The sequence below is a fragment of the Polyodon spathula genome, chromosome 6 (assembly GCF_017654505.1).
Source record: "Polyodon spathula isolate WHYD16114869_AA chromosome 6, ASM1765450v1, whole genome shotgun sequence".
NCBI lineage: Eukaryota > Metazoa > Chordata > Actinopteri > Acipenseriformes > Polyodontidae > Polyodon > Polyodon spathula.
This window is the reverse complement of record NC_054539.1, coordinates 17,336,089-17,358,020: the sequence shown is the minus strand read 5'-3', so window position 1 is coordinate 17,358,020 and position 21,932 is coordinate 17,336,089. Positions and strand designations below refer to the sequence as shown.

General features: G+C 35.5%; 1 protein-coding gene across 1 annotated transcript; it reads right to left on the bottom strand.

Annotated features, from left to right (window-relative positions):
* Positions 1–371: 371 nt before the first annotated feature.
* Positions 372–20,640, bottom strand: ppil4 (peptidylprolyl isomerase (cyclophilin)-like 4). Its single transcript, XM_041252334.1, has 13 exons — positions 20,341–20,640; positions 19,824–19,891; positions 16,577–16,641; positions 14,043–14,160; positions 13,214–13,356; positions 12,903–12,999; positions 8,641–8,757; positions 6,173–6,297; positions 5,775–5,841; positions 4,805–4,916; positions 4,400–4,496; positions 3,044–3,179; positions 372–1,067 (listed from the first exon to the last, which is right to left on the bottom strand). The coding sequence occupies exons 1-13, from the start codon at positions 20,408–20,410 to the stop codon at positions 861–863; spliced, it is 1,422 nt and encodes a 473-aa protein (XP_041108268.1). The 5' UTR covers positions 20,411–20,640; the 3' UTR covers positions 372–860.
* Positions 20,641–21,932: the final 1,292 nt, after the last annotated feature.

Below are 21,932 nucleotides of genomic sequence, written 5' to 3'. Positions count from 1 at the left end.
GCCTGGGGGCTTGCCTGTAAGCTGCCCAGAGCTGCGATGTCCTCCAATGCTATAGCTCTGGGTTGGCTGCATGGCTGGCCTGCAAAGTGTAAAGAAGCGGTCAGCTGACGGCACGTTGGTCTTCATGAATTCAAAACTAACCTTAAATCAAAAATGTCAAATTTTAATTTACTGGTATTATTTGCTGTAGAGACACAAGCAGTAAGAAGTTAGGAGTTGCCTGCTACTAAATTTTATAATAATTTTTCACCACAAATTGTGTAGTCCTTCATAAATCTGCTCAGGTAGGTTTAATATAAAATCTGTATGTCAAAATCCAACAGAATTTGACAAAGTAAAGTGGAAGGGTATGAAAAAGTTTAAAGACTTAATTTATTTACTTATTTATTTTTTTAAAGAGCTAGCCATAAAAGGTCACTATTACAAGCATTCATTTAATACAAAAGTAACAACCAATATTCCTGTAGTTTATTAAAAAATCTCAGGTGCATATCAGATGATGATATTTATAAACTATGAAGTAGCAAGAGAGAGTTACCCTGACTAGGTACAACTCTTCACTGATGCAGGTTAAAAACAGTTAGTTCTTAACTTAGCCCTCAGTGTAAAGCACAGCTGCACGATTAGAACTTGGCCAGTACCTTTGCAGGTAGTTTAAAAAAAAAAAAAAACACATTGGACATGGAGGCTGAACAGATTTTGCCTAAGAAGATTTTCCCTGCAAGGCAGCCTTCAATGTCCATTGCTCACAAACCAGCAAGAAAATTAAATTCATTTATTTAAAAAAAAAAAAAAAAACACAAACAAAAAAAACAAGGGGCAAGGATTCCTGGTCGAATCGCTGTGAGTGGGGGTTCTCCTCATCTGTGCCGGCTGCGTTCCTTGTCTTTGCATTTTCTTGGACTCCGGCTCCTGTCCCTCCTGTCCCGGTCCCGGTCCCTGTTCCCCTTTGACTTGCTAGGTTTGTGGCTGTCTCTTTCCCGGGATCGACTCCTGCTATGACTGCGGCGTCGCTCGGCCTTCCTCCCCTGGTCTCTGTACTGATCCTCCAGGCTGTCTCGGCGGTGCTGAGAAACACACAAGAGACAACCTGGCTCAGGAATACAGGCAATCCTCAACTTAAGACGCACAGCACTTACAACTCTTTTGCATTATTAACCTGCTTCGACTTTATGACATCGATATGGTATTTACGACATGGTGAGACCTGAGCCACGCGTCATGTGCACATGCTCGGTGTCCGAACTTACTTAGTCTAGCGTTTTTTTTATGCATGTAACTTTTTTTTTTTTTTTTTTTTTTTTTTTTTTTAATTTATTTGCCCTAACGCTTTTTAAGACAGTGTAAGAATTCTGTCACATGATGGAGGGGCTTAACTTCAGGCGATCATACTTCCTGCTAGGAGTACCGCATACACACACTGAATACGCCACTGCAAAGCCCCTAGTCTGTACTTTTAAACAAACCAGGTAGGTGTCTGAGTAATATGCGCGTAACCACCGGGCCGAGTGTAAAGATTTAAATAAATATTTGCATGAGTACAATATAACGGGTCATTTTTGTAAAACTGTATTATCCTGCCGAAGTCATGAACGTAACCCCAATTTATAACATTGTTCCTATGGGAAAATGTGCTTCGACTTACAACAAGACTTTCAGGAACCAATTGTGTCGTAAGTGCGAGGACTGCCTGTACCTCTCTTTCTGTTACCATGCTGCCATATCTGTACTACTGATGATGAATTAGGTAACTCCCAAAAATGTTGCTATAGCCCCAAAACCTCAACTCGCTCACTTAAAATCAGCTGAAAAACAGAATCTCAATTTTTACACTGACAATGAATAATTACTGTCATTCCCAATGACAAAGAATATGATACAGGCAGAATGGGATTGAGATGCAGGCTAGGGAGTCTTCTTAGTAGTATATCAAGCCCAGTGGTCCAATCAACAGTTTCACACAGGACTTCATGTTATGAGATAATGTGTCCAGCCTACTAATTCTGATGACCAGAGGAAGGTGGTACTTTGGGCAACACTGCACTTGTTACTCTCTCAAACTAACTTGATAAAGTAGTAAATACACATTTCAATAAGTGTTTCATTGGATGTGATTCTGTTGTTTTATGCTTTTTTTTCTACACAATTGTACTGTAAAAGAAGTCCTTCACTTCCTTTCTAATGCTACTTAAATTGCTTCTAATGGTCATGTTAGGCTACATATTGTTCAGTACATGATTTAAAATTCAATTTTTTTCATTCAACTCATTGTAACCTATTTAACTTAAATTTGTTCAATATGGAAATTAAATAGTGAATAGTCTTTCAAACCCATTTTCCCCACAATTAGACTAGTCTTTTCTCTGTCTTCTCATGGGCTCTTATGTATTTGTGGTTTGCAGCGACTGAAACTGGGCAGTATGGTCTTAGAGGGCGTCCCTGCGACAATACCTGCAAATCCCTCCAGTAAGCCAACCCATGGGCCAGTCCTATGAGAAATTGTAATGTTTGTATGATATCGGAGCAGAGATCAGGGACACCTTGAGTAGATTAGATATAAATCAGGGTTTATGAGAAATACTATAGATCACATGTGGTTTTAGTAAAGAAACTAGTTTTTAATAAAAACGTTCCCCAGCTGTAGGCTCCAATTCAACATGTTACAAAATGGATTATAGCTCTTATCTCAGTGCACTTCAGTCACACAGGATAGCATTCTAGTCTTCCTTGGACTAGGAGGTAAAGTTGCTGGGTTGTTAGAATAGTTCTATGCATGACTAGATGTGCATTAGGCCTGAATGACAGCATCTGGTAATGAGAACTGTACATTGGATGAGGCAGTTAATGAAGGTTTGATTGGCTGGTTTAATATCTACTCGGCCACCCCTAAGATTCCTTACAATTGTACCAGCTCACCAAAATCATTTTTCAAGTCACAGAGTGCTGAGCCTACATACAATTTGTAATAATTAGAAAGGAACTGCCAATGGTCAATGGGTAGATTGGGCCAATAACATTACACACAAGATTCATCAACCTGTACCTTGGACTTCTTTGACTTCCTTTCATCCTCATCATCAGAATAGTGGTGCTTCTTCTCTTTGTGCTTTTTCCCAGAATGCAACTGGCTCCCCCCAGCCTCATCTGTACCTTCCTCCAGAAGAAGATCGTATTTGGAGCTTCAGGGTTTGTTAAGGAAAACTAAAGCAGAAATAGTCATCCTGATTTTAAGATTTTGACCAAAAAAAAACAACGTATTACTAGTGCTCCCCCTTGGCTAAAAAATAATGATAATAAATGTCGTTAACCCTTTGCCATCCATTTATAAATCGCCTGTCAGGCGGGTCAGGTCCAATTTATTTTCACAATCGCTGTTTATTTGATGTGCGCTGTTTAAAAGTAATTTTACTCAAAGTAGAACAGGTTTAAATCAACAGGACACTCAGTACTGCCCTACCACTTGTTCGCTGTATTTATCACATACCTCTTCATAGTCGTGCATAATGATAAATCACCAGACTCCTCAATAATGCGATCCAAGTCATTATTTTATTACTAGAACATCTCAAAAAGCTTGGCAAATGTCCATGATATTCTTTGAGCGCTGGAATGCAGAAGCAAATATCTTGCTCGTTTATGTCCGTGTTGTGTCTGTGGTGCAGGGACTATGTGTATTGCTCAGATCCGCCCCTTTTTTTTTCAGCGTCTCTCGTATCGGTCTCACTCGGCTCCTATCTGTCTCACTCGGCCATTGAAAGGTTTTCTCAGCGTTTGGTTTAATATACCAACAATTCAAATTAGTCTTCTGTAATAGACTGTTAAAAACTGTCTGAGAATCAAATCGATGACCATCAAAACTCAGTGGTGGGTCCCCGAGTGGCTCACCTGGTAAAAGGGTGAGTATACAGTACATGTTTGCATCTTGGCTGTGCGAAGTAGCCAGACTTCACTGGGGATTCCGAAGGGAGCGTCAAAATGGCTCTGGTGCTCCTGTGGGTTAAGTAGGCAAAACTGGCAGGGACTTTTTCTCCTCATTGCGCTACGGCAAACCCTGCAGGGCAGGTGCCCAGTGAGCTCAAAAGCAGACACAGGGCTGGCTTTTGGCCTCCAGAGGTCAGTAGCTCGCTGACATCCGTGCTAGAGTTCCTAGGTGAAAAAGAGGAAGCTGTCTCTGTCGTGGAATCAGAGGACCCACTGAACCTTCAGTTCTCCTGAGCTGTGTGGGGAATTGCTTGGGCATTTCAAATTGGGGAGAAAATCAGGGGTAAAATAATTAGGCACACAAAAAAAAGAAATTAAAAAAACTAAATAAACTTAATTGGTAACCTCTAATGGCTAGATGAAAATCTAGTACTGCCATTTTACTTACTTCAGAAGTGCAAAGGGAGTGAAAGGATACTCTTGTTTGGGTTTTATTTTGTCTTTTAGAGCCAATTTGGAGCGTTTGTCCAGGTCCTTCTCATAGGCTTTGAAGTCATCCTTAGTATACTTTCCACCTACAATGAAAGTGTATGTGGGTCTTCCTGAATTCAATATTAACCTTAAATCATGTAAAATTTTACAAGAAATTTGTATTCACTGGTGCTATTTGCTGTAGAGACACAAGCTCCCCCACCCCCACCCCCCACTGTTCATTCTAATCAGTCCATACAAGACAACACAGTTTGTTTGTGCCCAGTGACAATTATGTATGGTAATGTGTTGCTATCTCTGTGATGTCCACAGAAACAAGATGATATCGAATGGGAACAGTTAACAATCAAGCACAATAATTAAAATCAAATAATACAATTCAACTCCCTACCTTTTCCTTTCCATTTAATCTTAGCAACAGACTGGCTAAAATCCACATGTATTCTCCGGTCATCGATGAGCACATTGTCCATCTTAAAGTAAGCCTTTTCACAGTCTTCTTCCTGGTTATGACAAAGGCAAAATGCTTGATGTTATTTGAGCCCCACTTGTAAAAAATACGTTGCTAAACTGACCACAGCAACAAAACGATTCAGATTCCTCATTAGTGACAGCTCCCCAAATTATTGCTGTTGCAATATACCATACTATATATTTGTTGAGCATTAAAAAGTACTAGTATAGTCCTGTAACTTTGCTAAAAAATAGCGTGACATACTTGATAGATTACTTAATTGACATTAATAAGTTTAATTAGCACAATGTGTCATTTTACTTAGTGTTACTGGGAATTTAGGGTTAACTATCTGAATATTTTTTGGGCCACTGTAAACTGAGTTATTACATTTGTGAACTTAAGTGACTTACTGCCCTCTAGCTGTCAGAATTAGTTTATCCCATAATTAACAGCTGCAGCCTTTGTAAACTCAGCTATGTGTCTTGACTACCAATAAATGTTTAATGACTATTTCTTAAACAAAAAAGAAGTGAATCCCCATTAAAACAAAGATTTTAGTCAGTTAACTCATTATAGTTAAGATTCATGTACCCCTGTATTTTAACCAGATACCAGGAAGGGAAAGAATGAAAGGTAATTTATAATAAAGGTATTATAAGTAATAACACCCTATAACAAATACATGCACTGGGCATGCTGTGAAACAAAGCTCTCACAATTTTAGCTATCACTTAGCAGAAAAGTAGAAGAGAAGAACAAAGGATATACATACAACAATTAAAAGCAACAGATTACTTAAGATATTACCAATTCAATTCAAGTGATTTGTATGATATAGATACATCTGGTACCACCAGACAAGCCTCTTTCTATCCCACAATAAAAACACACAGGCAAACTGTACCTTTTCAAACTCAATGAAAGCGTAGCACAGGGACTCTTTGGTTTTTGAGTCTCTAATGATTTCACAACTGCAAAGGAGACAATCGGTGTTAAGTTCACATAAAATACAGTAAATGTTGCCACATAACTAATGCATGTGCTGTATTAGCTGACTGAAAAAAAAATCTTGTTACAGTAGGTATACATTTTAATTTCTCTGGTTTTCAACATAAGTTCTAGTGGTATCTATAAAATTCCATTTATATTTTTGCTTCAGCAGGCAGTAACAAATTACCTAATCCTTCCGGAGTGTATATCCCTTAACGAGGAACTACTTTTATATAAAAAAATTTAAAAAAAAAAAAAAAAATCGGGCAAATGAAACAGGATCTCTTTGTAAAATTGCATTTATCATCCCACCTTTTGATGAGTCCAAATCGAGAGAATATGATCTCCAAATCTTCATCGGTGGTGACTGGATTCAGTTTGCAAACAAACAAGACATTTTCAGGGGGTTTAATATCTGCATCAGGCAGGTCACCTACCTTAATAAACAAACAGAGGAAATGGTTAAACCCAGAACTACAAAAGGCTCTTCCCATGCCCCAAACATAAGGCAGTACTAAATGAATAACATTCCTACCTAATCAAATAAACAAATACACCTTCTGCCTAATGAGAACTATAATTTGTCGTGGGACAAATATCTAAATATACGAACAACTTTTTTCTAATATACATTCGGATACAAAATTTAGATGTTCAGATGCTAGAAATTACAAAAATACCTTGCACTTACTTACCGCCTTGCCAAAAGTTGTGCTACAGTTTCAAATATGGCAAATGAAAAAGAGCTCTGAACAGCAGCTCTTGAACCTCTATTTAAAAGTTTTAGACTGCAAAAAAGTAAACAAACCAGATTATGCGCGTGCAAGTACTGTGCTCTGGAAAGCTATCTGGGTCAAAAAAGCGTTGTGCTGCTTTAGCACGAATTAGAATCTCATGACATAAAAAAGGCAAGCATGTCATTCTGAAATGCCTCGCTTAAACAGTGCCCAACTTGCTGTAAATGTCATGTAGTGATTTTTATAGATTGTATATATTATATATTTTCTGTTGCGACTTTGTTATGTGCAATGTAATCCCCTTCACTTTACAACGCCATTTCCACGTTTGTTTTATTTGAAGTGTTTAAAGTTAAAACTTCAGTTTTTGCTTGGTTTCATTGCGCTACAAAAAGGCACAGGTAAACCTCATGTTATTACTTTATGAAAACATGTATATGGCCACTGTTTCCTGTGAAGAAACGAAATGCAAGGAATTAAAAATAAATAATTATAAATAAAATGCGGCTTTTAAAAATGTGCACTTGTAAAAAGCATACCATCTCAATCTGCATATTGTATCAACAGTTATATTATTTTCCAATGTAACTATTTCAAAACATGCAAAACAGTACACAGTATAAATAATGGTAGTAGAAATAGACAAAGACAAGGTTACCATGAAATCTTTTCTTTTGAAAATCCCCCATTCGCAGTGTAAAAATCAGTGTTGTAGAACATGCACCAATGTCTCTGCGGGTAGCTCTCAACATCACTATTTACAGTTTTGCTGTTCTTTACATTTTCCTTTTAGCACACAAGTCAAAAAATGAGTTGTGCTCTTTCTAAATCAAAGTCTTAATTCTAAGGAGCTTCCACTGAAATTGTCATGTTTTAGATGATCCTCACATCAATGAGAGCATTTGCTGGTCTGCACTCTGTTCTGACACTCAGCTAAAACCCTGTTCTGCTGGTACACTGGATACAGGTATCGAAATTGCAATTGCTGCAAGTTTTGCTAAAGTGGAAAAGATGTTGAAATAGTTTAATAAAAACCCTGCAGGCCTCATCCATGGTCTTAAGTCTTTTTTTGAGCATGTGTTTTACAACAGAGGATGTAGGGGGCAGTGGAACCATTTTTACACGTTGCATTGCATAATACTACTTCGTAATATATTAAACTAAATTATTGGATAGGGATAAAAAGGGGATCTGTTGTCTTTTACATCTGTGTTTTAGAAATGCACTGCTGTTATTTGTTTGCGTTTTATTAGAATGTCCTGCGTATAGAAGACTGAATTCTGCGTAAACGTGACCTCTGAAATGCGGTGTCAACTTTATGTACTATTTATTTCGGGAATAAACAAAACATTTAACTTGAACTGCTATTTGGCATCCTTTGTTTTGTAGTTACTTCACTGGGGTAAAGTAAGGCCAACACAACGTATTCTTTACTCCTGGGATATTTTTCTACTTTGATGTGTTACTGTAACATCCTGCCATAAAACACAGGCACACACACAGGCCACGCCCCCCTGACCCTGCTGCTATGCAGTCTCTGCCTGCATTCTGAGCAATATAATGGCTTTTATTACTTTTTGAAAACGAACAAATGTTTAAATTCTGAGTGAATACCCTAACATGAAAATCATGTGTTCATCACAGCACTAACTATAATACACCAAACCTAGATTGCCCTAACTTCTTGTTTATCTGAACATCATGTGCAATGCGCTTTTGACTTATCAGAATAAATGCACTCTCTCTAGTATTTACAGTACAATACATTCCATATTTAAAAGGTACCAGTGTTTTGTTGAATTTGAAGTTTCTTGGTTGGGAAAGTCATAACAATTTACATTTACAAATCAAGCATATATCATAAATAAGGATTCCACTGTTCTGCTGAATTGTTACATTATCCAGTATTACCCTCAGTATGTATAAACGGTGTAGCAAATGGCTGTATTTGCATATAGTGAACATGTTTACAACCAACCTTAAAGAGTTTTATTAACTGTAGAATAATTTATTCGCCAAGTTCAAATGATTGCATTGTCTTACCATCTCCAAAAGTATGGCCTGCGTTTTCGCTTCTTTTTCTTTGATCACTTCATCCACTTCCTCCAAACTCTTTCCTTTGGCATCATCAATGTCTTCATCAGCTCCTATACGTCCACTCTGCAAACCATGAGTACTTAGTTAGGTGTGCATGATCACTATACAATGTATAAAACAAACATGTTAGTAAAATACTGTGCAGCCTACAAAATGACTGTAAAAACAAAATTAGTGCAGGGGTTCACATAACTGGTACGCAAGCGCACAAATAAAATAAAATGCAGACTTACATGTTGTTTTTAAGACGCAAAAGGCGTACCGTCAGTCCATTTTTAACAGGAAAACATTTTTCACAAAGGCAACGAGGGTGCATACTATCTGGCTGTGACCCATACCTGCCTAACCTCCCAATTTCCCATCGGGTCTGAAGACCGTAACTAAATACCAGTCCCCATATTGCTAGTGCTATCATTCACTGCATCAAGGTTTTAAAAAAATATATACATGGAGGGTGATAGATGGCAACTCCACTTACAGTGGTTTTCTTTTATTGGACACTTGAAGCAACCAATGATAGTAGGGATCTCGATTTAGCTGTCCATTAAGAGAAGAGGGATGTAGTTATGGGGAGTGGCAGTGTGAAAGTACGCTAATGTTTCCCTCAGTTATATACTTCTATAAATACTGTTGTGCTGTCAAGCGAACATGTTTCTGCTTTTAAATCCCCGGGGCTGGAATTTGGTGTTAGGCTACTGAAATAAACAGAGAATGTGTGATGATTTGTTCGTTGTATTAACCAGCAATCCAGACTCATACTTAAACATCAATAAATTATTGTTATTGTCTCCGTCACTGTCATTAACCAAAGTTTAAGGACCGTGGTCCTGTAAACACGACAAAGAGAATTTGTGAGGGTCTGGAATCAACTCCCCAGTAATGTTGTTGAAGCTGACACCCTGGGATCCTTCAAGAAGCTGCTTGATGAGATTTTGGGATCAATAAGCTACTAACAACCAAACGAGCAAGATGGGCCGAATGGCCTCCTCTCGTTTGTAAACTTTCTTATGTTCTTATGTTCTTATGTTCTTATGTTCTTAATTTAGTTTTTTTTTTTTTTTTTTTTTTACTTACTGGGCCACCATACTTTGCAGTACAGCTTGGATCAAACAAAACAAGACACAGGAGCTTGTTTTTGATGTATCTGACTTGGTTATATTAGAACATTTATTCTGTCATGTGTTTTTATAATATATATAATTACAACATTTATAAATATAAAAAATCTAGCTCCAAATTTGATGTGTACCAAACCATTTCTGCTGGTACTCCCTTGAGAACATAATGATAAAAGTTATTTGGTCACATGTAATTGGAAGTTAGCCAAAGTGAGTCACTTCAGGTATTAACAGTTTGTAAATGTTGTGTGTGATATTTTACAATTTGAATGTTTCATTGGAAGGGGAGGGTTTTCTTTTCTTTTTTAATCAATGGTGCTGAGGATGGGTTAAAAAGTTTATAGTACTTTTAAAAGCAAATAAAGGTGTGTGTGTGTGTGATCTAGTACTGCTAAGAAAGGGGGGAGTGCAGTAGTACTGCTGAGGAGGGGGGAGTGATGTAGTACTGCTGAGAAGGTGGGGGAGTGATGTAGTACTGCTGAGAAGGAGGGGGGAGTGATGTAGTACTGCTGAGAAGGAGGGGGAGTGATGTAGTACTGCTGAGGGAGGGGGGAGTGATGTAGTACTGCTGAGGAGGGGGAGTGATGTAGTACTGCTGAGAAGGAGGGGGGGAGTGATGTAGTACTGCTGTGAAAGGAAACCATCAGAGTAAATATTGCAGTCTTTCCTTCTTCATTCTGAGATATTTGGACTACCTTCCAGTAAGTACTCTCCGCCATTTTTCAAGATTTGTTTTTCATGCACTGTTTTTTGCTGCACTAAGATTAATCAATCCATTTTTTTTTTGTTTGTTTTTTTAAATCACAGGTGTGATTAATCAATTAAAACCCCTATTTATACATGCTATGGTTTATGTGTAGATTAACTGGCTCACCGGTGAAGCTATAAAATAACCAGTATATGTGTAGATTTACCAGCTCACTGGTCAACGTATAAGATAACTAAGGCAATGGTAGTTAATGCTACAGCATTTGAGGTGAATTCGGAAATAAAGTAACAACAGGGAGCTTAATGTCAAAAAAAGAATTCTGTAAGATCTGTTACGTACTTGTGTAAATGAATTCATTTATTATTTATTTTTCTTAAACTCCAGGCTTACGATTTTTTTGTATTATTTCTAAACTTCACTGCATCCCTTCTTGCAATATTATTATTAAATAATAATAATTTATGTATTTAGCAGAGACCATGTATTAATGTTTTGTTATAAAATGGCTTGGATAAATTAAGTGCTGTGACTGGCTGAACAAGATCAAAAGACCGTGCGGTAATAATTGTCACCGCATGGCTATGACATCACAGACCAACTTACTTACCTGATCTATTAATATTACTATGCCTTAATAGCAACAATTATCTAAACAGTGTTTCTGTAGGTAAAAATGTCATCATACAACTGAAACGGCATTTAAATCACTCAACAATCTGTTTTTCTCATCTCTGTCACTAAGAATTACAGAAAAATTGGCAAATATACGGTGGCATTTATTTAGTCAGAAAACAGAACAAAAAAACTCTGAGACAAGCAGTAGCAGTAACACTTCAAAAGCCATCTGAGAAATCACCAGACAAGTCTCACTCAGCATGTAATAGATATACCTATGCAGCAACGGCATCTACTTATTAAACTAAATATCACCGTATAAAACTGACTAGCGAGTATGCAATATTTAAACTCAACACCACAGATACATCTCATCACTACCCACTGATTTCAGAAACGTATTTAAAACAAAATTAAAATCTCTCCTGATCTCTGCTGACACAACCGTTGGGCTTCTAAACAAGGTCAGGTTCAGTATAGAATTCTAAATTGTGCTCGCCGCGGACGGGAAGGACTGCAGCACTGCGCAAACCGACACGGAAGTCGCTTAGTCCACATATCATCCAATGCTGGTTTACAATCTAGGGAAATTATGCCGGTTACCGGCCACTGGTGTGAAAAGTGTGTCAGAAATTATTGGTCAGCTTCTCGAAGACCACAACACTTGAGTAGGATTAATTCCTACAAAAAAAAATTAATAAAAAAAACAACACACTTGGAAGCCCCTCCTCACTACAGTGCGGTGCAGTGTTCGGCTGTTCCATGAATCGTCCCTCAGATGTGGGAAATCAGTCTGCTTTCAATTCACAAATGTCATTTCACCTCAAAAATGTTACTATAAATGGCAATATTCAAAGTAATGTTTATGGCAAATAAAAAAAAGAAAATATATGTTACAATAAAAGTCTTAAGGGACTTTTTTTCTCTGTGAAAGGATACATAATAAAATTTCTAGTTTGTGTAATTATTATTAAAAAATTTAAAAAAAAAAAAAAAAAAAAAAAAAAAAAAAAAAGCCATTTTATAAGTGAAATAACCCACTCCAGGGTGCGAGGTAAGAATTGTCTTACCACACCCTGAAGTGGGTTATTTTTTACTTCTATATATAGGCATGATTACAGACAGCTTTCTGGTTATAATTAACGATTTTATCCCCCTTGTCTTTCGCGTTATGTAAAAATAAATAAATAAACCTCCCGATTTTATTTTAAATCAAAATTTACCATAGGGCAACATTAGGTACATATGGTAATAATGACATCACTTAAGCAAAACTCATGCCTGTACTAAGTGTGATTTTGTATTAAGTTGAACTCATTTAGAAAAAATCATAACTGAAGGGCACGCAGGTTTTGCATTTCAGTGAGAACCATACGTAGTGTGCTATGTCACTTTGCTGCCAAAACATATTTTATATTGTGAATTGTTGCCAGACAGTGATCATGGATGCAAGTAAAAGACATCGTTTACTACCATCTCCTTACTTATTTTATACATTGACCACTGAGCTGGTAAATCTACACATTTACCAGTTTATCTATAGATTTACCAAATTTACACATGAACTGTAACATATATAACATGTGTTGTATAGTGCATGCTTTTCTTTACATTTGATCATTTGCAATCTCAAATATTAATTGGTCCATTTTTCCTTTAGGTTGGTAGCTCCCATCAAGTAGCTGGGAGCCACTATTACAAAGATTATCGTAGTAAAACTGATTTTTGGGTGCTTACAATGTGTTGTGAATAACGACTTTACTCACATCTAGCTGTTCCTTTGTTGGTTCAGGAGAGCGATCAGGTATTGGCAGGCCTTGTGGATCGTCAAAGGGATCATCCAGTATCACTGTGTGGTTTATTCTGAATGTGAAAGAAAAAACTTCACATACAAAGCCCTTCAAAAATCAATACTAAAAGAAGTGTAATACCTTCAGTTACAAATGTTATAACTAATACATATATTAGACACTCTGTATATATATAAAATAAAAATATAATATATAAAATGAATTTGTCAGTGTCGCTGTCTTAAGAACTGCTTCAACAACATGGCTTGATGTCGCAGGCCTCTCACCTGATATCCTGGAAAGGGAGGAAATCCTTGTCCACAAAGGCCTCATTGATCTTCATGAGGACATCCATGCCTTCAGTTACCTCCCCAAACACTGTGTGAACCCCATCAAGATAATCCAGGGCTTCCCCTGTAGTAATAAGGAACTAATTAAGAAAGAAAAAAATACATAAAATTAATCTGAAGAAAACAAAATTAATAAAAATAAAATTATCTTCTGTAACAATCTGTTGTACTTTAAATAAACCAAGCTTTGTTGGTGGATAAAAGAGTCTGATATTCATTAAACTGTTCTAGACTACAACACAGTCTTGTGCCAAGTTGCTGATCTTGGCTGGGGATTTATGGTGACTGCTGGAGTGGTCATCGAGAGCTGGCGTCCCCTGCTGGTCAGGTGCCCAACAACTGCAGACAGAGACTGCTGATATGTAAGGGGGTTGCAGGTGAGGTGGCAATCAAATTGGGCATTTCAAAACATTTTTAAAAAAACAGGGTACAATTTAATTAAATAATATCAAACTTAATGTGACCTTAAATATGTCAAGTTTTGTAAATTGGGTTTATTAGTTCTAAAGTACTGTTTAAAAAAAAAAACTTTTAAGCAGCAGTATTTGATGAAAACCTAGCGGCCGAAACGTCATTCATTTGTTTTCTAAAGTTGAAATGACTAAATAAATTTCTGGACTTTGTCTGAGAGTGCGGTTTTCTTTATTTTGTGAAAGTTGTAGAGATAAACAACATTTTAAGCAAGAAACTGACAAAGAAACACTTGTATAAACATCTGTCTACTAGACAAAGTACTTTCTTCAGTTTTACCAACATTTCATGTTACCTGAGAGCCATGCCGGTCGTTGCCATTATTCACCATAGACACTGTCCCCTTTTTCTTGTGCTTGATCCTGGGCACTTTCTCGGCTTCAAAAAACCTAGCTTGATCACCATACAGTTTACTGCGAGAAACATTTATGGACACCGATTAATACATATTGCTCTTCTTTAACAAAAAAAATAAAAATAATAATAATAATTTTGGACTGCCAACCTTTTGGCCCATGGAATTGTAACAGCCATTCAAAGTGTTGCACTGACAGTTTATTTATTTGTATATTTATTTTTACAGTCAAAAAAAAAAAAAAAAAAAAAAAAAAAAAAAAAAAAAAACAAAAAAAAAAAAAAAAAAAAACAAAAAAAAAAAAAAAAAAAAAAAAAAAAAAAAAAAAAAAAAAAAAAAAAAAAAAAAAAAAAAAAAAAAAACAAAAAAAAAAAAAAAAAAAAAAAAAAAAAAAAAAAAAAAAAAAAAAAAAAAAAAAAAAAAAAAAAAAAAAAAAGAAAAAAAAAAAAAAAAAAAAAAAAAAAAAAAAAAAAAAAAAAAAAAAAAAAAAAAAAAAAAAAAAAAAAACAAAAAAAAAAAAAAAAAAAAAAAAAAAAAAAAAAAAAAAAAAAAAAAAAAAAAAAAAAAAAAAAAAAAACAAAAAAAATCACAAACATAAGGTGTTTTGAAAACTTGAAGTTTCGACAACTTGAATGTTTACAAATGATATATATACTATATTATATATAATATATATATATATGTGTGTATGTGTGTTGTATGTATGTGTATATATATATATATATATATATATATATATATATATATATATATACATACACACACACACACACACACACACACACACACACACACACACACAGCTCTGGAAAAAATTGAGAGACCACTGCAAAATTATCAGTTTCTCTGGTTTTACTATTTATAGGTATGCGTTTGGGTAAAATGAACATTTTTGTTTTATTCTATAAACTACTGACAACATTTCTCCCAAATTTCAAATAAAAATATTGTCATTTAGAGCATTTATTTGCAGAAAATGACAACTGGTCAAAATAACAAAAAAGATGCAGTGTTGTCAGACCTCGAATAATGCAAAGAAAATAAGTTCAGATTCATTTTTAAACAACACAATACTAATGTTTTAACTTAGGAAGAGTTCAAAAATCAATATTTGGTGGAATAACCCTGATTTTCAAGCATGACTTTCATGCATCTTGGCATGCTCTCTACCAGTCTTTCAAATTGATGTTGGGTGACTTTATGCCACTCCTGGCACAAAAATTCAAGCAGCTCGGCTTTGTTTGATGGCTTGTGACCATCCATCTTCCTCTTGATCACATTCCAGAGGTTTTCAATGGGGTTCAGGTCTGGAGATTGGGCTGGCCATGACAGGGTCTTGATCTGGTGGTTCTCCATCCACACCTTGATTGACCTGGCTGTGTGGCATGGAGCATTGTCCTGCTGGAAAAACCAATCCTCAGAGTTGGGGAACATTGTCAGAGCAGAAGGAAGCAAGTTTTCTTCCAGGACAACCTTGTACTTGGCTGATTCATGCGCCCTTCACGAAGACAAATCTGCCTGATTCCAGCCTTGTTGAAGCACCCCCAGATGAGTTCAGTTGTCAGCTTTACCCAACACCTGTCGTCTAATGGTTAGACGGAGACCTGGAGAGGCCTACAAGCCACAGTGTCTCGCGCCCACCGTGAAATATGGTGGAGGATCGGTGATGATCTGGGGGTGCTTCAGCAAGGCTGGAATCAGGCAGCTTTGGCATGAATCAAGCCAAGTACAAGGTTGTCCTGGAAGAAAACTTGCTTCCTTCTGCTCTGACAATGTTCCCCAACTCTGAGGATTGGTTTTTCCAGCAGGACAATGCTCCATGCCACACAGCAAGGTCAATCAAGGTGTGGATGAAGGACCACCAGATCAAGACCCTGTCATGGCCAGCCCAATCTCCAGACCTGAACCCCACTGAATACCTCTGGAATGTGATCAAGAGGAAGATGGATGGTCACAAGCCATCAAACAAAGCCGAGCTGCTTGAATTTTTGTGCCAGGAGTGGCATAAAGTCACCCAACATCAATGTGAAAGACTGGTGGAGAGCATGCCAAGACGCATGAAAGCTGTGCTTGAAAATCAGGGTTATTCCACCAAATACTGATTTCTGAACTCTTCCTAAGTTAAAACATTAGTATTGTGTTGTTTAAAAATGAATATGAACTTATTTTCTTTGCATTATTCGAGGTCTGACAACACTGCATCTTTTTTGTTATTTCGACCATTTCTCATTTTCTGCAAATAAATGCTCTAAATGACAATATTTTTATTTGGAATTCGGGAGAAATGTTGTCAGTAGTTTATAGAATAAAACAAAAATGTTAATTTTACCCAAACACATACCTATAAATAGTAAAACCAGAGAAACTGATCATTTTGCAGTGGTCTCTTAATTTTTTCCAGAGCTGTGTATATATATATTTCTCTATCCTTTTGCAAGAACTTTGCTTCGCAACAAGATTCAAGATACACCTACCTGAAAACAGATTCACCTCCCCGACCAGTGCCTGTGGGGTCACCAGTCTGGATAATAAAATCTCTCTGGATAGACAATTGAGTAAAACAAGTTAGCACAAAATGTATCGCAGTAGATATTACATTCTCTTCTTGATTCAACAAACCTATATGACTTTTCAAAAGATCACTAAAGACCGCCAGGGGCCAGTTGTTCAAAACTTAATCTGGACCAAAGTGATCCAGATTTTGTAATCCTATATTTTGTGACCGAGATTACTTTTATCTGGATCATTTTGATTTGTTTTTTCAGAAAATATCTCTGCTGGATTACATTTATCCACATAACAAATAACCACGATTAATAACCAAAAGGAGGCCTTATTTATGATATAAACTAATCTAACAAAAGAAATAGGATTGTAGTAATAATGATTAAATATACACAACTTTATTTTATATATTTTTTTTAATAAAATCTAAATGACTTTTAGTGTTAGTGCACATACACCTACTTAGCAGAAATTAAAATAACTCAATCTAAATTGAATAAAAATAAAACTTGGAAAAAAAGGATGTGTTTTTAAACATCTTCATCGTCGGTCAGGAGTCCAGCACGTTACAACCAACACCTAACTTGGTAGGCATCATCCCAGGGACAATAGAATTTAAATATAGCAAAACTGTGTCATAAAACAAGATGGTGGCCAGACCCATGTTACGTTCTTAATTCAAAACCGCTTCAGGCTGAACACAGTTTAGTTGATTAACTCCAAAGTTGACAAGCATTATCCCTGTGTCAATACAACTGACTTTTTCAAAAATGGTGTTTGTGTGTAAACCAATATGGCCACCTGACGCATTTCTTTAAAAACTTTTCAAAATATTCGGTCAAATGTAAAACTAGCTTTTAACTCCATACAAAGTGCAGACAGGTTAATGGTTACTATGGAATATATATTGGAAACCATATGTGCTCTATCCAAAAATTACCTTGCATGCAACCTTTGACCTCTCAAGTTAAATTGTAAAATGAGTTTATTATAACTCCTTACAGTGTATACTGGTTAATGATTACTATGGAACACATATAGGAAGCCATATAAGCTCTGTCCAAAAAAAAATCATCTTGCCTTTGACCTCTCTAAGGTCAAATGTAAAATTAGCTCATTGAGTCATTGTTACTATGGTGTTTAAAGATATAAAGCATCATGAAATAATGAACTAATGCAGTATTTTGAATTGAAACTGTTACATAATAATGATCTGTTGCTAACTATTGTGATGTAATGCTACAGCTTGCCAAAATTTCCAACCAGTACTGAGCTTGGAAGCTGTAAAACTGTGTGGCAGTTCTAGTTATTATTATTATTATTATTATTATTATTATTATTATTATTATTATTATTATAGCTCAAAAAACAGGAAGGAAAGGAAGGTGTCACAAAAACAGAAATTAATAATAACAATTGAAAGTGTACATAGTTCTTTTTTGACCTTTAACAATTAAAAGGGAGTGACTTACTGATGTAAACAAGTTGCATTTGATATCCAAAGGAACAAGAACATTAAATGAAAAGACAATGCTGTACAGCATTTATTTCAGCCCTTGTGCACAGGTAAGAAAAAATCAGATTTCACTTGAAACTAAATATATATTTTACCTCAACTTTATTTGAGTGGATACTTGCACCAAATTTCACAGACCCTATTTTACCTTCCTGACTTGCAAAAAAAAAAAAAAAAAACATTTACCTAATTTTGCTTGGCAGTGCGGTTTTGTTCACTCTCAAGTATTGGCATCTCTGGGTTTGTGAAACCAGCAGTTAATGTTATCTTATTATTTGGTATACATTCTAATTTCAGGTGTAATCTGAAACTTCATTCAATTTAGGGTCCTGAGCGCCAAATCCAACAGGGTTTGGATCTCAGATTCATGCCACTTTTCAACTTTTTTTACCTCTCACTTTCATCTCTGTTTAAGGAGGTGTATGTGTATACTTTTTAAATTCATTTTTTAATGAAAGATACAGCACTAAATACATGTTTTCCTTTTTGCTTGCATGGATACAAATTAAATAAATATGTAAATATTATATTCTAACACTATTTGGACAAATAGGGTGTGTTTGCTATGACAATTCAAACAAAATATTGAAGTTTTTTTGTTTTTGTTTAATTTATATATATAAAAATCTCGCATATCACACGGTGCTCTTTCATTTGCCATGTTTGAAACTGTAGCACAATGTTGGGCACGTGTACATAACTGCCGGTTTTTCAATATTTTGGTAATTTACGTGTTTGATCTACCTTATATTGTGCAATTGGGTTTTTCAAAATATTGAAATGCAATCTGCATTACTGTGATCCAGATTTCATTTTGGTAATTCTATCACACTTAATCATGATTAAATGTTGCAATTGAGTTTTTCAGAATTTAAAGAGGCGATCAGGTTTACTTTGATCCAAAATACCAGGATTATTGTGAGCCTACTGCGGAGGTGGATTTAGCTTTTAAATGATCATAGGACAACGATATTTAGTTTGAACTGTCATAGCAAAGACACTATATGTCCAAATATAGTGTTAGAATATAATATTTATATATTTAGGTTTTGTGCCCATACAAGCAAAAAGGAACATACATATTTAGAGGTTGGCTTTAATAAAAAAAAAAGCATATGCTTCCTTAAATGAAAGTTCGTCTGAGAGATGCTGGATTTCAGACTAAAAACACAGATACTTTTTTTCAAAAGTTTGTTTTTAAATTAAATTTAGGACTTAATTATTTGATTTCTGCCAAATAGGCATAAATAAAACCACCATTATTTGCATGTTTTACATGTGCACTAACATTAAAAGTAATTTAGATTTTGTTATATATATATATATATATATATATATATATATATATATATATATATATATATATATATATAACAAAATAAAGCTGTGTATTAATCATTATTATCACAATCATCTATTTTATTAAATTAGGTCACATCATAAATAAGGCCTCCAAAAATAGTAATAATAAAATATATATTAAGAACTAGCCTATTCAAAAAATTGATTTCGTAATCATGAAAATTATTTGTTATGTGGATAAATGTTATCTTGATCACAAAATTTAGGATTACAAAATCCGGATCACCTTGATCCCGATTAAAAGTTTTGAAAAAATTTAGTACATTAAGATTCCATCACACACCTAATGACTTTGATCTCGATTCCAGAAACACGACATTGTTAAAATAAATAATTACCTGAACATTGTGAATGAGACAATAGTTGTAAAATTTGATTTTACACAATTTAAGAAAATTCAAGGAAGCTGAAAAAAAAAACGAAAGAAAAACACAGAAATTAAAATATTAATCAGATTCAGTGAAACGTGAGGATTATACAAGTAATAACAGACTCGTTTTAAAAACAGTCTTGGGCTACAATGAAACGCATGAACGATTCTTAAGGTTTGTGTTCGTTTGCTTTTTGAAATACAGTGTATACAAACACTTACGACTACCACTACATTTTGTAATAGCAGTGAACAGAGCTTTTAATACATCACCCATCTTTGGTACATTCATATTCAACCACTGTAATGTATCTCTCACTGTCGGCCTTGGTTTAGAAATGCTAAATTTACATCATTCTTAAACAATACGGTAAACTGCCTACTGGAATGTTTACAACCGAGAATCTACATAGCATAGGACTTTAGCTGGGTTAGTTCTAGTTTACGACACTAGTCTAATATACTTTATTCAGAAATGTTCTTACCCCTCGGTCTTTCCTCTGTATATAAATCAAAAACAATATCTCCTAACGTGGTTTCTAATAATACAGCCATCCTAACAATGACTCTGAACTCCTATACGGGCCTGCAAATGACATCATCAGCAAGCGGCAATTTTTTGAACGCGCGTATCATATCTATGAGCGACATCTGGGCAAAATATGAACCTTTTTATTGTAGTCGGTGCAATGCATGAAGAGACTGGTAAATATTTGTAATTTATATGTACCACGAGATTTATATTCAGATGTCATTGGCGGCTGGTGGCCAAAAAATAAATAAAAAAATGGGGGAAAAATCAGTGTTTGGGGTCCCCTTAAGCCCCCAGCAGGAGTAGAATCTTATTATTGTGTTCTGACTGACACAACTTTTCATATTATTATTATAATTTGTCAGACGCCTTTTTCTTAGGTGACTTCCAGGTGTTACAGGGCAGTACTGTGCAGGGTTACAATGCAAGATTAATATGCAAATACAGATTAGTTACAGTACTTGCAAATAATACTATTGGTGAAATATAGTATGAGCTAGGATGCAACAAGTTAGGAACAGAACAAGTTATCTCTACAATGACATATTAGTGGTGCAATAGTGCAAGGATACTGCATCAGCTGAGGATCCAGTAATGTGGTGCGTTGGTCAGGCAAGTCCAGTGGGGCAGATCTACAAGTGCAGAGTAAACAGATTTTACACCAGTTCGGCTGTTAAACACAATTTCTCCACTAGTCAACACTGAGAAAAGAAAACAGTTGTCCATCATAGTTTATACTTAATTGTTACACACTTAGACTTCAAGACCACGTCACTAACATACTTTGCGTACAGTATTTTCTAAACAAAGTTGTTAAAGCAGGAGAAAAAAGCACATCCTTTGATTTAATTTGATAAACTTAAATAAATGACCAACAAAGTAATTATATACTGTACAGGTGAAAAGAGGGTGAATAAATAATGCTGGGGGAGAGTTAAAATAATCTAAATATGACTTCTAACAAACACTAACAGAGAGAAGAAAAAAACCGCAACTAGATTTGTTCCCAGAGAAAGAAGCGGTATCATAATATGAAACTCTGAAAATACATCTCACTTTTTACTGGCGCTACCGTTGTCACAAAATACAGGCGCGCAGTGTTTTCTGGGAATAGTAGTTTATCTGTTACACACTGAAAGGCGTTTCCAATCAGTAGAAACGCAGCGGAAAACTACCTCCTATAATCCACGCACGTCAACAATGCTGGCTTCGATTAACGAGTTTAATGGAGACTAAACAGTACTTCCCACGCTATCGTTTACTACCGTCCCAAAAGTTTGTTTGTTTGTTTTTTTGTTTGTTTTTTAAACCTCATAATCGCGCATACTCAGTAAATCAGCGATTCAGCAGGAGACGGCGGCGTTTCTTGTATTCGGTTTATGGCCACCTAGTTTCTGTCGAAACTTACTGTCGCCACCTACTGTTCAGGATTGTAAATTAAAACTGCTGTGAACACTTAAAATACCTATCTACATGTTATACATTTTTTAAATCTTCCGTTTTTTCTAATATATTTTCCAATACTCCCAATAATACCTTTATCTA

What these genes read in the sequence shown, in the direction of transcription:
- ppil4 (XM_041252334.1), bottom strand. Translation starts at nt 20,410, where the DNA reads ATGGCTGTATTATTAGAAACCACGTTAGGAGATATTGTTTTTGATTTA. An exon ending in CAACAAAGGAACAGCTAGAT is followed by an intron (nt 8,758 to 12,902) that starts GTGAGTAAAGTC and finishes CATGGTTTGCAG; the next exon opens with AGTGGACGTATAGGAGCTGA. An exon ending in CGATTTGGACTCATCAAAAG is followed by an intron (nt 5,842 to 6,172) that starts GTGGGATGATAA and finishes TCTCCTTTGCAG; the next exon opens with TTGTGAAATCATTAGAGACT.